The sequence below is a fragment of the Bos indicus genome, chromosome 18, assembly GCF_029378745.1.
Source record: "Bos indicus isolate NIAB-ARS_2022 breed Sahiwal x Tharparkar chromosome 18, NIAB-ARS_B.indTharparkar_mat_pri_1.0, whole genome shotgun sequence".
Classification (NCBI taxonomy): Eukaryota; Metazoa; Chordata; class Mammalia; order Artiodactyla; family Bovidae; genus Bos; species Bos indicus.
Window position 1 is genome coordinate 12,999,458 of NC_091777.1, and position 15,426 is coordinate 13,014,883.

General features: G+C 55.7%; 2 protein-coding genes across 2 annotated transcripts; both read left to right on the forward strand.

The window, feature by feature from the left end:
* The first annotated feature begins 728 nt into the window (after positions 1 to 728).
* FOXC2 (forkhead box C2) lies at positions 729 to 3,594 on the forward strand. The gene has a single exon (XM_070770420.1). The coding sequence runs from the start codon at positions 1,198 to 1,200 to the stop codon at positions 2,704 to 2,706; it is 1,509 nt and encodes a 502-aa protein (XP_070626521.1). The 5' UTR covers positions 729 to 1,197; the 3' UTR covers positions 2,707 to 3,594.
* Positions 3,595 to 11,138: 7,544 nt separating this feature from the next.
* FOXL1 (forkhead box L1) lies at positions 11,139 to 14,239 on the forward strand. Its single transcript, XM_019980317.2, has one exon. It carries the CDS (start codon positions 12,116 to 12,118, stop codon positions 13,154 to 13,156), a length of 1,041 nt encoding a protein of 346 aa, XP_019835876.2. The 5' UTR covers positions 11,139 to 12,115; the 3' UTR covers positions 13,157 to 14,239.
* Positions 14,240 to 15,426: the final 1,187 nt, after the last annotated feature.

Genomic DNA, 15,426 nt, shown 5'->3' on the forward strand with positions numbered 1-15,426 from the left:
CATCGCTACGTTCCCCACTTCGCTTATCTGCCTATATCCCCTATAGACGCCTGGGCCTGCCTCCTCAGGTAGGGGTGAGGGGCACTCGGTTTCTATAATTCGCCTCTTAAACATTTATAGGTTATTCTTGACGGCCCTGAACCTGAAAACTCCCCGTTGATTATTAATTATTTGCTTAAATAATGACCACATCCAGAGGAGGCCTCTCCATTCCAATTCAACACATTTACTTGGAATCCATTACACCTGGGCCCCCCACAATTAGGAAATCTAATTATTCGCCTCATCACTCATTAATAAGAAAAACAGTCCCAGGTTCTTTGCTACTTACAAGGTCTTTGGGGAGATATTGGACTACATTAATCAATTCGATTTTATATCTCAAACTCACTTTTATCTGCAAAGGAGCGCCAAATTTTTTTTTTTTTTGCTCTGGGCACGTGGGCCCATTAACCAAAATGTGATAGTAAAATAAATTTTAATAAGATATAACTCTTTTTAAGGAAAAAAAAATCTTTTCAAGTTAAGACTGGGCTGCAGGAAAGTCTGGTTCTGCGCGGCTGGGTCTTAGAGCCGACGGATTCCGGCGCTCATCGTCCTGATTGGTTCCAAGTCCCCACAGCGGCCGTCTTATTGGTCCAAAGTTCCCGGAGGGGGCGTGGCCGGGGGAAAGTAAAACCTCGCTTTCTCCAAGAAGACTTTTGAAACTTTTCCCATTCCCTAAAAGGGACTTTGCCTCTTTTTCCGGGCTCGGCAGGGCAGCACTCTGGACCCCGGCTCGCCGACCCTCAGGGCTGCCGATTTGCTGAGGGGGGGGGCTTGGATAGCCGCCTTCCTTTCCTGACGCGGACCGAGCGGCCTGCCTTGGTCCACCGCGCGCGCGGCGTCTCCGCTTGGTCCCCGGCCGCCCGCCGAGTCCCGGGAACAAGCGAGGAGTGAGCCGGGGCCGGCGCTGCGTTCGCCGGGGCGCGCCTTCCAAGATGCTGCTCCGCCCGGTCCGCTGAAAGCGAGCGCCCCTTCCCGACCCGAAGGCGGGCGCCCCGCGCCGGCGCCTCCTCCAGCTCACCCCTGAGGCTTCCAGGCGCCCGGGGCTCCCCCCACCGGCTCCCTTCTTTCCTCTCTCGCTCGCGCTCGCTCTCGTAGGGCCTTCCTCGCGGTCCGTGCGCGCAGGCGGTGGCTAGCCGTCTCGGACGCAGCATGCAGGCGCGCTACTCTGTGTCCGACCCCAACGCCCTGGGAGTGGTGCCCTACTTGAGCGAGCAGAATTACTACCGCGCGGCGGGCAGCTACGGAGGCATGACCAGCCCCATGGGCGTCTACTCGGGCCACCCGGAGCAGTACGGCGCGGGCATGGGCCGCTCCTACGCGCCGTATCACCACCACCAGCCCGCGGCGCCCAAGGACCTGGTGAAACCGCCCTACAGCTACATCGCGCTCATCACCATGGCCATCCAGAACGCGCCGGAGAAGAAGATCACCCTGAACGGCATCTACCAGTTCATCATGGACCGCTTCCCCTTCTACCGGGAGAACAAGCAGGGCTGGCAGAACAGCATCCGCCACAACCTCTCGCTCAACGAGTGCTTCGTCAAGGTGCCCCGCGACGACAAGAAACCTGGCAAGGGCAGCTACTGGACCCTGGACCCGGACTCCTACAACATGTTCGAGAACGGCAGCTTCCTGCGGCGCCGGCGGCGCTTCAAGAAGAAAGACGTGCCCAAGGAGAAGGAGGAGCGCGCCCACCTCAAGGAGCCGCCCCCGGCGGCGTCCAAGGGCGCTCCGGCCGGTCCCCCTCTAGCGGACACCCCCAAGGAGGCCGAGAAGAAGGTGGTGATCAAGAGCGAGGCGGCGTCGCCGGCGCTGCCGGTCATCACCAAGGTGGAGACACTGAGCCCCGAGAGCGCGCTGCAGGGTAGCCCGCGCAGCGCGGCCTCCACGCCCGCCGGCTCCCCTGACGGCTCGCTGCCGGAGCCCCACGCGGGCGCGCCCAACGGGCTGCCCGGCTTCAGCGTGGAGAATATCATGACGCTGCGAACGTCGCCGCCCGGCGGCGAGCTGAGCCCCGCGGCCGGGCGCGCGGGCCTGGTGGTGCCGCCGCTGGCGCTGCCCTACGCCGCCGCGCCGCCAGCCGCCTATGGCCAGCCGTGCGCGCAAGGCCTGGAGGCTGCGGGCGCCGGGGGCTACCAGTGCAGCATGCGCGCCATGAGCCTGTACACCGGGGCCGAGCGGCCGGCGCACATGTGCGTCCCGCCCGCTCTGGACGAGGCCCTCTCGGACCACCCGAGCGGCCCCACATCGCCCCTAAGCGCCCTCAACCTCGCCGCCGGCCAGGAGGGCGCGCTCGCCGCCTCCGCTGGCCACCACCACCAGCATCACGGCCACCACCACCCGCAGGCGCCGCCGCCCCCGCCGGCTCCCCAGCCGCAGCCGGCGCCGCAGCCCGGGGCTGCCGCGGCCCAGGCGGCCTCCTGGTATCTCAACCACAGCGGGGACCTGAACCACCTTTCCGGCCACACGTTCGCGGCCCAGCAGCAGACTTTCCCTAACGTCAGGGAGATGTTCAACTCCCACCGGCTGGGGATTGAGAACTCGACCCTCGGGGAACCCCAGGTGAGCAGCAACGCGAGCTGTCAGCTGCCCTACAGATCCACGCCATCCCTCTACCGCCACGCGGCTCCGTACTCCTATGACTGCACGAAATACTGACCTGTCCCGGCCCTCCTCTGCCCTGGCCCGCTCCGGCTTCGCCTCCCAGACGCGACCCTCTCAGACAATTCAGGCTGCAGAGACGCAAAAAGAACCAAAACTTGCCCACCGCTTTTTCCGCAGACCCGGGAGCAGAGAGAGCGCGCATGCCAGCCTCCGCCCTCTGCGAAGCTGCAGGTAACTTTAACTCGCCGCCCCGTTTCTGAGATCCCAAGAAGCCCCAGTACAGGGACGCGGCCCAACGAAATGAATAATGATTTAAAAATCCCCCCCCCCCCTTCCAAGATGGCTGTGCTCACTGCTCCATTCGGGGTTTCAAAAATTATAACTTATGGACCAAATCCCATAGCGACCCAGTAATGACTCTCTGTAGAGACCCCCATAGGTCTATGGGGGTCTCTATAGATTATGTATGTGCTGTGTGTAATTTTAAATTTCTCTAACCGTGCTGTACAAGTGTGTGGATTTGTAATCAGGCTATTTTTTGTTGTTTTTCAGAGCCATTAATATAATATTTAAAGTTGAGTTCACTGGATAATTTCTCATCTTGCCCGACCATTTCTAACTGCCAAAGTGAAAATTCAAGAAACCTATGTGGGGTTTCCTCCCTTCCCTGTACAATTATGAGACATAATTCTTTTCCCAGTTGTAGGTCTTTTACAAAACAAGAAAATAATTTATTTTGTTGTTGTTGGCGGATAAAGAAGTCAAGTATCTGATACTTTTTATTTACAAAGTGTGATGGTGATGTATCGTAGATTCCTCCCCCAGCATTCCTAAAAGAAAAAAAAAAAAACACTAAAAATTTAACTTCACCTGTGTTTGTCTTATGTGGTCTTAATTGTTGTACTTGCCTTAAAATAAACCCATGTTGTTTTTCTGCCCAAAGTCCGGACAGTGTGTTTGTATTCTCAAATTTTAAAAAATGAGGTGTGGTCACCAATCCACCTGTTTTGATTATTTTTGTTACACAGGTGGGTAAATGTGTAGACATCTACAGATGAGCACAGAGGACTGCGGGAACTCCCCTATTGTCCTGCTAGTGTCAGAAAAGGCTTTTCATTAATTCAGAATACCCCCCTAACCCAGGCAATTGAGAACCAGTCCTGGTTGGATGTGGCTGCCTGAAGGGCTGTGAGCCGTAATGACATTTGCTGTAATGCATTTTGTTAAATGCAGAAAAACATGCCAATAGTCAAAACAAACACTACCATTCCATCCCAATGTCCAACCAGCTCCAATTTAGGAGGTGAGGGAGGGGAAGATAAACATTTTCCATTAGCTACCAGCGAACCAGGGGGAATCCTGCTTTTCCTCAATTTCCTAAAATGCGGGCTTCCTTCCGCACGTTAATAGTTTTCCAGAAAAGGATCTGAACCAGGATTTTGAAAATCCAAAGGGGATTGATTCTGTACCATTTAATGACGGTCCCTGGGAGTGGCCAGATCAGAGGTGAATTTGAGACCTCTCTACTTCTGGATTTGATTTCTTAATCTTTACCCTATTGCAGTGAAAAACTTTAAAGCCTCATAGCGCTTCAAAAATAATTTACAATGCTTTTAGAGTTTTAAATTTGTCAGACTTTACAAGATTTTAAATGACAGATGACTTTTCAATTTTGATATCTCGTCCTTAAAATTTTAAATAGCAACACAGCCTCTGTGAGGTACAGCTGCGGGGGGAAATGGCTTTACTATCTGTTTCACTGGCTGAACCCCTCCTGGTCTCTCTGTGTGTGACTTTGGGGTCCAGAGCTCCAAACTGGGAATGTGTTTCCCACCCCAGCAGGTGAGCTGTAACCTTCCCTGGAGTGCAGCTCCCTGAACTTAACACTTCAGGAGATAATGATTTTCCTGGATACGGTGGCCTTGAATGTAACCTGGGTATTCTGTTGTTTTTAACATGCCATTTTGTCTCTGTATTATGCTGAAATAGCACTGGGGAAAGTTTGAGCATAATAATTTCCCCCATATGTGCAACACAGATTCTTTCAATCTATGGCCCCAGAGGTGGCAGCTGGTTAAGACATGAGGGCTGCATTTTACTCCTTTTTGTGACCGCAGGAGGGGTGAGCCAAGGTGCTTGGTGCTTAGTGAGTGGGAAGGACCAGAAACAGAGAGGGAGAGACCCCGGAGACCATTCTCTGAGCGGCAGAATCAGGCCGCAGATCGCTGCTTGCGGCTCAGGGCACTGGGGTTTCACTTTCCTCCCCTTTAGGAGAGGGTTCTAGCGGGTTCTTCTTCCCCAGATGTTTTAGAGAGTCCTCCCTGAAAGCCTTATCTCACCTTAAGATCTGGAACTCAAAGGAGGTCTCAGAGACACAGGGAAAACAACGGAGAGAGAAGTGGAACCCACCGGTCAGACACCTGATCTGTCATGACACCCGCTGGGGTCTCCTACCTTTGCGAAAGTCTCTTAAAGAAGTCCCCGCTGTGCGTGGGCCGCTCACCTGACCGGGTAGCTCCAGAAGGCCATGGAGCCCAGGGCGAGGGCCCTTTCCAGTCCCCTAGGAACCTGGGCACCTGGGGAATGTGTTGGGAGCGTCACCCGGGGCCTCTGGAGGCCGTGGGTTGGAGGCGAGTCAGAGCCTGGGGCGCGCGGAGGCCGGCGCGTGCGGGGCCCGGCGCGGCTCTCGGAGCCAGGCCCAGCCCCGGCCTTCGGCCTTCGGCAGCCCGCGCGGCCGCCGGGCTCCGCGGCCTGGGGCGCCCGTCGCTCTGCGGAGTAGGAAGGGCAAGCCGACTAGGCTGAGCGCAGAGCCGAGGCACCGCCGGTGGCCTTGCTGGTCTTCGCGTCTGCCGCTGGAGAGCACAAACGGCGCGCGACGCGGGGCGGAGGACCCAGGGCGGGGGACGTCCTGGCCCCACGGATCCATCCACACGCAGCTCCTTCCCCCGCCGTTCTCCTCGGGAGTCCCGGGGCCTTGGAGGAACTGGGGAAAGGAGGCCGGGGCTGGAAGGGCCGGAATGCCCGTCTCAGGCTGCCAGGACTCCTTGCTTGGGCGGCTCTGCGGTCCACAGACGCAGTTTGCATGAAGCCGCGTGTGATAGCCATGTTTCTTCCTGACCCAGTAAGATACAGCTGGGCAGGTCTCAAAGATACTGCGAATAAAACAGAAGCGACCCGAGCACCATGACAGAGACCGTTTCCCATAGACATAACCCTGCGTCCCTCACTGGCCTTGGCTGGGTGGATTTTGTCTCTCCCCAGGGTCCGGTTTTGAGAGGTAAAGGCCGTCAGAGAGACCCAGTGGCCTTTGAGTACCCTGTTCTCAGTCCTGGAGGGGCCGCAACTGGAGTAGCCTCTGCTTCTTGTGAGACTCAGAGAGCTTTTATCCAAAGCTGAGAGCTGGGCCTCTCTCCCGCGGCCAGATTTGGGTCTACGGCCTGGCGGCCCTCACTGCCCTGGTCCAAGTGGCTTGTCCCGGAAGACGCCAAAATCGGTGTCCATGTGCACTCTCAAATTGCTGGAGCAGTGGGCTAGGGGGTCATAGGAGCACATCTCGCCGTGTGAACAGGTACCTTTCTTTCCTGGCCTCAGTCTTCTCATCTGTAAAATGAGCAGGTGAGTGCAAGGGCAGTGCTGGCTGCCGGGTGTGCTTTTTCCTTCATCCTCAGCTCCTGCGATGGGCCCTCACTTAGCCTCGCTCCTGTGCTCTGCTCCTAAGAGGTAACGACCAGAAGTTAAAGGGAGAAGAAAATTCAGGGTCCCAGGAACATCACCATTTGGCTCATAGATCTTTGGGGGTCCACCTCCTCCCCTTTACCCAAGACTGCCTGGAAGGTTGTCTCTGAGCCCAGGAGAGGTTGGTGAGCTTCACCCGAAGTACAGAGCAGAGTTCCCAGGTCCCTGGAGGCTGAGTGGTCACTGCCTCCAACCTCATCTCCATCCTCAGCCCCAGCCCTCACCCAAAAAACCGGACAAGGGTTTTGAGCCAGGTTGGCCAATGGGAATGTATGTGCCAAATAGCTCAGTCGTATCCAATTCTTTGTAACCCTATGGACTGTAGTCTGCCAGGCTCCTTTGTCCGTGGGATTTTCCAGGAAAGGATCCTAGAGTGGGTTGCCATTTCCTTTTCTAGAAAAGCTTCCCGACCCAGGGGTAGAACCTGCATCTCTTGCATTGGCAGGCAGATCCTTTGCAGATGAGCCACCGGGAAAAGATTCCCCTGAAGAATGAACAGAAGGCACTGGGGGCTCAGAGCCTGTTCAGGGTGTCTCAGGGGATGTGACAACCTGCATTGTCCGGACCCTGGGCTCCTGCGCTCAGAGTGTAGGGTCAGTGGAGAAGTAGAGCTCTGAGGTTCAGCGCCTGTAGGTGCGGCCAAGCCAGGGGTGCTGGGAAGCCAGACTCCAGGTGAGTGGAACACACTGGTCAGAGCCACCCAGTGTGCCTGCTGGTACCACATACTTGAAATGCTTTCCCAAACTTTGAGAAGCATTCCCTGCCGGCCTCTGTCTTACATGGCCTCAGCTCACCAAGGCATCTGAGATGTTGCTTTTTGACAGAGGCATGTGAGAAAGGGGGGAAAGTTTCAGGCAGCTCCCAAGGCTGGGACCTCAGCTCATGCAAGGCTTTCTTTCTCCGCTGCGGCAGAGCTTCTGCTCTGCAGCAGAAGGACGGAGCTTGTGTGAAGTTTGGATCTCAAAGGTGTCTTACTGGTGTTACAGGTTTTGCTGTGTCAGGTCTGTGGGGCTTTATCCTGGGGCTTTGAGTGTGTGGAGGCTGAAACGCAGGAAGGGGGTGTGTGGACAGCTTGACAAGCTTGCTAGCATCCATGGTCCCTTTGAGGGGGATGGAGTTGGGGAGCACTTTGTGCTCTGTCCACATGCCCACCCAGGCTGGGAGGTCACCGAGGCCAGAGAGACACGCTGACCTCAGGGAGGCTCAGTGGCCCTTGACCTTGGGTCCTACCTTTCCAGCAAACCCTCTGGACACTCTCTGTGCCCTCATGTTATTTTTCCAGATGGTCTCCCCAGAGGAAATTTTTTCTCTAACCGGAACCCAACTCAACCAGAGCACCAACTCAAGCCCTACGCGCACAAGCCAGCTGAGGGTTCATGCACCTGGGGCATGTTACCTCAAGCTCTCTGAGCCCCTTTCTCAACTGAAAAAGTGACAGGACCAAGGAACCCAATACCCGTGTGCAAAGTGCTTCCAAACGTCCAGTCCATCGTAAGGACTGTTGCTATTAGGATGTACCTGGACAACCGAAGAGAAAGGATCCTTGGATCTCAATTAGCTGCGTACATCGAGCTACATGCTGATGTGCTTGGGCAAGGCAGTGCCCGGGCCCCAACTGCCCCTGCTCTTCGGGACTAAATCAGCATCAGCTGACCAGCCAGCCCTTACCTTCGTGGCTCACTTCCCCTGAGAGAAGCAGACGACACTGCTCCCCATCCTTTCAAAATGGGAGAGGAGAGCAAGGGAGGAAAGAGTCTCCCCGGTTTTGGCAGGGTGTAAGTGAGGACTCTGGGTCTCCTACTCAGGATGCCCGAAATCTCCCAGCTCTTGGGGGAGGGGCAGCACAGACCTCTCCTCTCCAGAGGGTTCCCCTTCCCCCCACCTTGATTACTCCAGACACACCTCTTAGCTTCTGTGCTCAGCTGAGGGTGTCAGACCGCAGTGAACCCACCTTTGGAGGAAACCATGTGGATTCCAACCTGTGCTATTCACTACCTTCATTGTTTTCTGGTGCTCTCTGCCTGGCCTCAGTCTCCTCATCTGTAAAATGGGCAAATCCATCCTCCCATCTTCCGTAGATGGTGCCAGGGTTCTCAACAGAATTTCCACAGGGTCCTTGGCATCCACACACAGTAGCTATTATAAATGTGACTGTTTTCCTGTGTTTGGAACACTTCCTTTTGAAGACCTGAGGCAAGTCAAATTCCTGGCCTCAGTTTCCTGGTCTGCAGAATGGGAATGATTTCCTTAAAAGTTCTGTTTCTTAGGATTACTGTGAGAATGGAGTGACTTAATTCAAGGAAAGCACTTAGAAGAGTGCCAGTGCATAGTAATTCAAGACAGAATTAGCTATTAATGTTATCCTTATTCTCATCATTCTCAACATTTTAGGTTGTCAGTAAAGCGATCTTGCATCTTTTTAGCGCTACTCTTCTCAGACTTAAGGAAGAATCGTTCATTCACTCCACCTCTACACACACACACACACACACACACACACACACACACACTGTTAACTGTCTTCACACTTAGAAAAGCGAGGCGGATAATCGGGAACACGACGCAGATTATGGTTCACTTGAATGTCAGCCTTCTTTATTTACCGGTGAAACAGAAGAAGGGCGTATGGGGGTGGGGCGCAAGAGCAGCCGCTCTCCCCCCACCCAGCCTTTGTCTGTGAGGCCTCTGTGGTCCCGGCTGGTTGCCTGACCAGCCCCAGGAGCAGGCTTCCTGCCAGGGCGCTGGGAATGGTTCGTCCCACGCTGAACCCAATTTGTTCTTGGGCCCCCGAGTTGGAACTGCCGCGGTCCTTCCGGAAGCATGATTTCTGGGAGACCCGCGCCCACTGACTTCACAGATGAATGCTTTTCCGGGATCTGAAGACTTCTGAACCTGCAGGGAACGGTCAGTGTCTCCATCTGGTTCTCTGAGTCACCCTGTCTCCCCGCCGTCTCCCAGGCTCGGCCGGTCTCCCAGTGAGAGTCTCCCGACAGAGCTTCCGCACGAGGGCGCATCCACACTCGGCTCTCGGCGCCTGTGTCCTGCGCTCCCCGGAAATAAGCCTCCGCTCGGGGCTCCTGCCGGCAGCGTCCTCGGCTTCGGTTACACACTTCACCTGGGAACCCAGGATCCGACCCCTCGCCGGAGCCGGGTTGGGGCGCCATGCAGGAGTTCTGTGGCCAGAACCTCCCAGAGAGGTTGCTAACTGCTGCCAGCACGTGGAGCGGGACGCGCCTCTCCAGACGGCCGCTAGAACTGGGGTTGTTTTTTCTTTACTATCAGTGCCCTGCCCACCAGCCGCGTGTGTCTCCGCCTGCGTCCCGCCCATGCCCAAATTGGGCGGTGTTTATCATTGTACGAATTCAAGCTCGGATTTGCCTCCTAGTTTAGAAGGAGCGCCGCGGTGGCGCGCCTCAGGCAGGGCTGTGCGTGCTGGACGCTGGGTGTCCGGAAAACTCCAGGGAGGGCTCGGGTCAGGAGGTGGGGGGCGAGGGACCGCGGAGCAACAGCAGTGAGTCTCTCGCTCTGGGTCTGTTGGGGCCGGCACCGAGGTTGGATGCAAACTTGAGCTTGCAGGAGGTGCGCTGATCTGGAGGGTTGGGGTGACTCTGGAGCCCGTGGAGCCCGTGGGCTGCAGAAGCGCCGACACTGAGGTTCTTTTTCCATCCCAGGATCGAAGGGGGGTGCTCCGATGAAAGCACCCCCTTTCTGGGGATCCAGAAAGAATACAGAGTCCCGCCCCCTCTTGGCTAGAGGGCCATCCTCGAGACCGAGGCGGGGACCAGCGGGACACTGGGCTTGAGTTAGACAAGCAGCGCTGGGGACAGGGGCCTGACCTGGCTCTCCCTCAAGCCCTGCCTGCACCCAAACCGGTTTTTCGACCCTGTCAGCGAGTTCCTTTTAGGTATTTCAACGGTCCCTGCTCCCCTATGGTCTCTCCGGAACCCCCAAACACAGACTTTACCTTCTGGATCCTCCATTTTAAAGTTGGGATTGTCCCTGCTTTTCCACGTTCAGAGATGGCCCGCGCCCCAGCAGCTGGTCCCCAGCATGGTGCTGCCTGTGTGCCAGTGGGACAGCCCTTAAGGGGTTAAGCAGCAAACGTGCCTTAAGGCACCTTTAGTGTCCTTCCTCAAGCCACCCCCACGTGCCATCTTCACCCCTCCCTCTTCTTCTTGGGCATCCACAGGGTTTACTCAATGAGATGTTAATTTAGTTATCCTGAGCTTTTTCTTTCTTTTAAAATATATCCAGCAAAGATCATAAACAGGAACTAGTCACGTTAAGTGCCAATCCACCCCCCTCCCCAAAGGCGGCAGAGTAGGGCAGACACCCCCTTCTAAATCAGCATCATCAAGGTTTTTGATTCAAACCAGGACGTGGCTAAATGTAAAATGAGTCAGGGTGGGGAGTGCTTACACCCCAGGGTGAGTGGGTGGGGTAGGGTGGGGTGGGGGGGAAGCTAGCAGGCTTCCCAAATGCTTAATGTAATCATGGGCCAGCTGCGTGCACTTGTAAAGTTGTTATAACCCCCTCCTTGTTATAAACAGGAAAGCGCAGAATATAAAGCAAGAGACCCGCATTCACAAATACCAGCTCTCCCGCGCCAGCTGCCAAATTCCCCTTTTATGGTGTTCCTCCTTGCAATCTCGGCCCCATCAGAAAGACCGTAGCTTCTCCCCCTCGATTCTCCAAAAGGGGTGATTTTGAAACTTGCCCCTAACCAAGCTGTGGACCCGCTACTGCACGCCTTTGCCAACTCTCAGTGCCCTGTGCCATCGGCATCGGAAAAGCTGGGGTCCTGGGGTCCTCTTCTTGGATCCCCAGGGAGCCCTAGGGGGGCAGGCCTGCCCATTTTTGGGATGCGAGGCCCCTGGGGAGCACACCCCACCCCCAGTTCCTCCAGGGTATCCTGAGGATGTCTCCCAGGAGGGCTGCATCCTCTTCTAATCAGACGTTCATCTATCTCCTCTCCCCTGCTAAAATATCTAAGAGCTCTCCAAGACCTCAGAAGGCATTTATGAGACTGTGTCATCTCTCCATCTCCTACTAAGCCTGGGAGAAGAAGAGGTCTTTTGTGGGAGGCCATGGGATTTCGGGGGCTCCCCTAGGCCATAGGTAAAACACCCCTGCGCCCCTCCCACCTCCACCTCCTCTTCCTGGCGGGGCAGACCCTGCTCCCGAGCCACCTCGATCCACATCCTGCCTGACTGACTGTGTGTGCTTACAGCGTCAAGGGGTGGACGTGATATTTCAAACATCAGATCAGTGCGTTTATATATTGGGTGCCCGGAAATTTTTCCAAATAAACACAGCTTGATTCAACTTGGGTGGGCGGACTTATCAACAGACTAATTCTATAAACAAATGAAGGAATAACCCTGAAACCGATTGGCTGGTATCAAAAAGACACGTGGAGGGAAAAGCTTGGAGTTTTTCAGCAATGAAATTTTAATTAATGTGGGTGGGCTGAGAACACAGCGACTGTTTATCATAGACAATTTATTTTCCAGCGCTAAGTCAACATATAATAGCAAACTTACAACAATTATTTAACATTTTTAAAGCCATGAAGAAGGGACAGAGCGCGGAGCGGCTGGGGAGAGCGGCAGAGCGGGAGGCAGACGCAGGGCAGGCTCCCCGGGAGGGCCCTTGCGGCGCGGGGCGCCGTCCCTAAGCCGCCCGGTCGCCGGCGTCACCGGGAGCGCAGCGCGGGCTCCCGCTCGCCATGAGCCACCTCTTCAGCCCCCGGCTGCCTGCTCTGGCCACCTCGCCCATGCTCTATCTGTACGGCCCCGAGAGACCCGGGCTGCCTCTGGCCTTCGCCCCTGCGGGCGCGCTGGCCGCCTCGGGCAGGGTGGAGCCCCCCCAGAAGCCTCCCTACAGCTACATCGCGCTCATCGCCATGGCGATCCAGGATGCGCCTGAGCAGAGGGTCACACTCAACGGCATCTACCAGTTCATCATGGACCGCTTCCCCTTCTATCACGACAACCGGCAGGGCTGGCAGAACAGCATCCGCCACAACCTCTCGCTCAACGACTGCTTCGTCAAGGTACCCCGCGAGAAAGGGCGGCCCGGCAAGGGCAGCTACTGGACACTGGACCCTCGATGCCTGGATATGTTCGAGAACGGCAACTACCGGCGCCGGAAGAGGAAGCCCAAGCCCGGCCCGGGGGGCCCGGAGGCCAAGCGGGTCCGCGCCGAGACGCAGGAGCGCGGCGCAGAGGCGCCGCCTGAGGTGCAGAGCGCCGGAGGGCGCCCCCGCCCCGCGACCCCCATCCAGGAAAGAGCGCCCGCGCGCCCCTCGCCCCTTCGGGAAGCCTCCTCTCCGCCGCCGGCGTCACTCCCCTGGCCCAGGCCCGGGTCCCCAGAGGGTGACGCGGGCGACACGCTCCAGGGCGCAGCGGCGGTGGCTGTCGGCCAGCCTGAGCGCACGGTGGACGGCCGGGGGACTCCTCCGCGCCCCGCCTCCCGCAGCTCTCCGAAGAGCTCGGACAAGTCCAAGAGCTTCAGCATAGACAGCATCCTGGCCCGACGGCAGGGGCAGAAGCCGACTGGAGGGGGCGAGCTCCTGGGGGTCGCCAAGCAGGGGCCCGGCGGCTGTCTGGGCGCCTCGCTTCTGGCCACCTCCTCCAGCCTCCGTCCGCCTTTCAACGCTTCTCTGATGCTCGACCCGCACGTCCAGGGTGGCTTCTACCAGCTCGGGATCCCCTTTCTCTCCTATTTCCCCCTGCAGCTCCCGGAAGCGGTGCTTCATTTCCAGTAAAGCAGACGGCGGCTCCTTTCCCTCGCCCAGGTCTGAGCTCCGTGTGACCGAGCAGGGCTTCCACCACTGGGAAAGAAGTCGCATTTTTAAATAAATGATTTCCTCTGCCTGCCTATGGATCGTGGGAAGTATTAGCATCCTCAGCTGCACGAGTGAGCACACTCCCCTGCCTCCTGCAAGACGGACCTTCCCAGAACCGGAGCAGCTTCGGAGATTGAAAAGACCCTGCCCACGCTGCGACTTGGGCATCTCAGACCTCCTACCGCAGGCACAGGAAAATTCCTTGAACCTTAGGTCAGTCTGATGGCATGATCTTCCACTAGCACCCAGACAGGTCCTGCGCGTCCGGAGGGAGTGGGGGAGGGCCCAGACAACCGGAGGGCAGACAGATGGCCGCAGTGTGGTCCTTTCTGTCTAGGAGCCACGGTCTGACCATCGCCAGCTCGCCTGTTACTGTGGCCCGGGCCTTGGCTTTTGACCCCACGGAGTGATGGGTGTTCACAGTTGGGTTTGTCCCTAAGGTTCAGGTGTGGGGACACCAGGGCCAACCTGTTTTTTAGGTTCTTTAGCAGATCCTAGGGCTTGGTGAGGACTTAGGACCATGTTCAGGCGGAAGCTGAGAGACCACACTTTCATTGTAAATAGAGAAATCTTCTCTCTTTTCCTTTTAGATAGTAAAAGGAACACGCTATATTCTTTGGCCAAAAGCTTGATTCTTTTTACTATAAGGGTTGCCCTGTGAACGTCTGTATTAACAACCGCTGTTAAAAAAGTGCACTCTGTGTAACTTAGCATTTTGTTGCATTACAATAGATAGCTCAGTAGGTCCTTAGTCCATACACATGCTCTCCAACGCCTGCTACCAACCACAGACATCCTCCGTTCTCTTAGCTTTATTGTTTAAGGGGTCAAAACATTTCTAGGGACACCGGAAGTGCACGAGGGTTAGGGAATCTTGATTGTTGCCACGTTTTCCAGAACTGTGTAGTGAAGGACTATTTTTAATCTGAAGAGTTGGGTGAAACAAGCACACGGAAAGCAAGTGGAAGTAGGGATGGGTGAGCGCTCAGAAGAGCAAGGGAGTCCCCTGGGGTCTGCGGGGGTGGGGGCAGGGGTGGGAGCAGCTCTCCGGGTCCCCAGGAACAGCAGGCTTGGTGGGAGGCCCTCTGGCCAACTGCAGCCGCCTCCTCCCTCCAAGCGCCAGCCAGGCAGGCCCAGAGCCTGCAGTTAAACAAACACCTATGGAGGTGGCTGCCAGGCTGGGGCGAGGAGTGGGCGGGAGGGCAGGGGTCGGAGACAAAGATGTGGTTATGAAAACTGAGGTTTTCACAGCCCACTTCGGCTGGGAACTTTGGGGGAATGCATCTAAGCTCTCACGGTATCTCTTTGAGTTGTTGTGGCGGTTCTGAGACTCGATTTCCTGAACCTCCGAGCTATTTTAATTTTATCAAATGTGGGAAAAGCACAGTCAGTAGTTCCTGGAGGGAGGCGGAGATGGGTCTTTGAGATAATTTTTTAAAGCAGATTAAAGCAGTTTCCAGAACTTATATAAAAGTGAACACAAACTTCACATCCGAGAGCCTGTTGGTTCATATGCTGGAAAGGATATGTCAGACAAACAGAATAATTTAAGAGTTAGCAAGCACAGAGCTGACTGAGAATTCATGCTGAAGGCCATTTGCTACTGACCCCCAGGAGCATCCATGTCTGAGTTCTGCCCGGGCTGGTGGAAACACTGTGGTGGGCGAGCTTTGGGGTCCTTGATGTTAAGAACTCTGATGAACCATGCTGAGATCCAAGATCACTGTGATTAACTTACAATGTGCTGGAAGGGCCATTGTTGGCTATTTTGTTATCCTGAAGTCTCAACCTCTGTGAATAAAGTTGTTTTTTCATTAACCTCTCAGGGACTGGTTCAGTGGATTACTAGGGGGAATAAGCAGTGTAACAGGAAAGGGGAGACTGGGATCATATCTGGGAACCCCAGCAGTGTTTCCCAGGTTCTGGCTTCTGAGGGAGGAGGGCTCGTGCGTGGACTGGAGGGCAGGACGGAAAGCCCCAGGACTGGAAGGTGTTGCCTGAGGGTCCCCAATAAGATGAAGATTCTGCTGAGTGGGATATTCTTTTAATGTTTTCTCTTTATGTTTGATTTGCTATCTTTTGTTAACGTATGATGCCTCATTTCTGGAGAAGCAAATATTCTAATACTGTCATTTACAAAGGATGGCATCTTAGAGTTACAATTCCAAAAAGCATAGTACAGACATTAT

What these genes read in the sequence shown, in the direction of transcription:
- FOXL1 (XM_019980317.2), top strand. Translation starts at nt 12,116, where the DNA reads ATGAGCCACCTCTTCAGCCCCCGGCTGCCTGCTCTGGCCACCTCGCCC.
- FOXC2 (XM_070770420.1), top strand. Translation starts at nt 1,198, where the DNA reads ATGCAGGCGCGCTACTCTGTGTCCGACCCCAACGCCCTGGGAGTGGTG.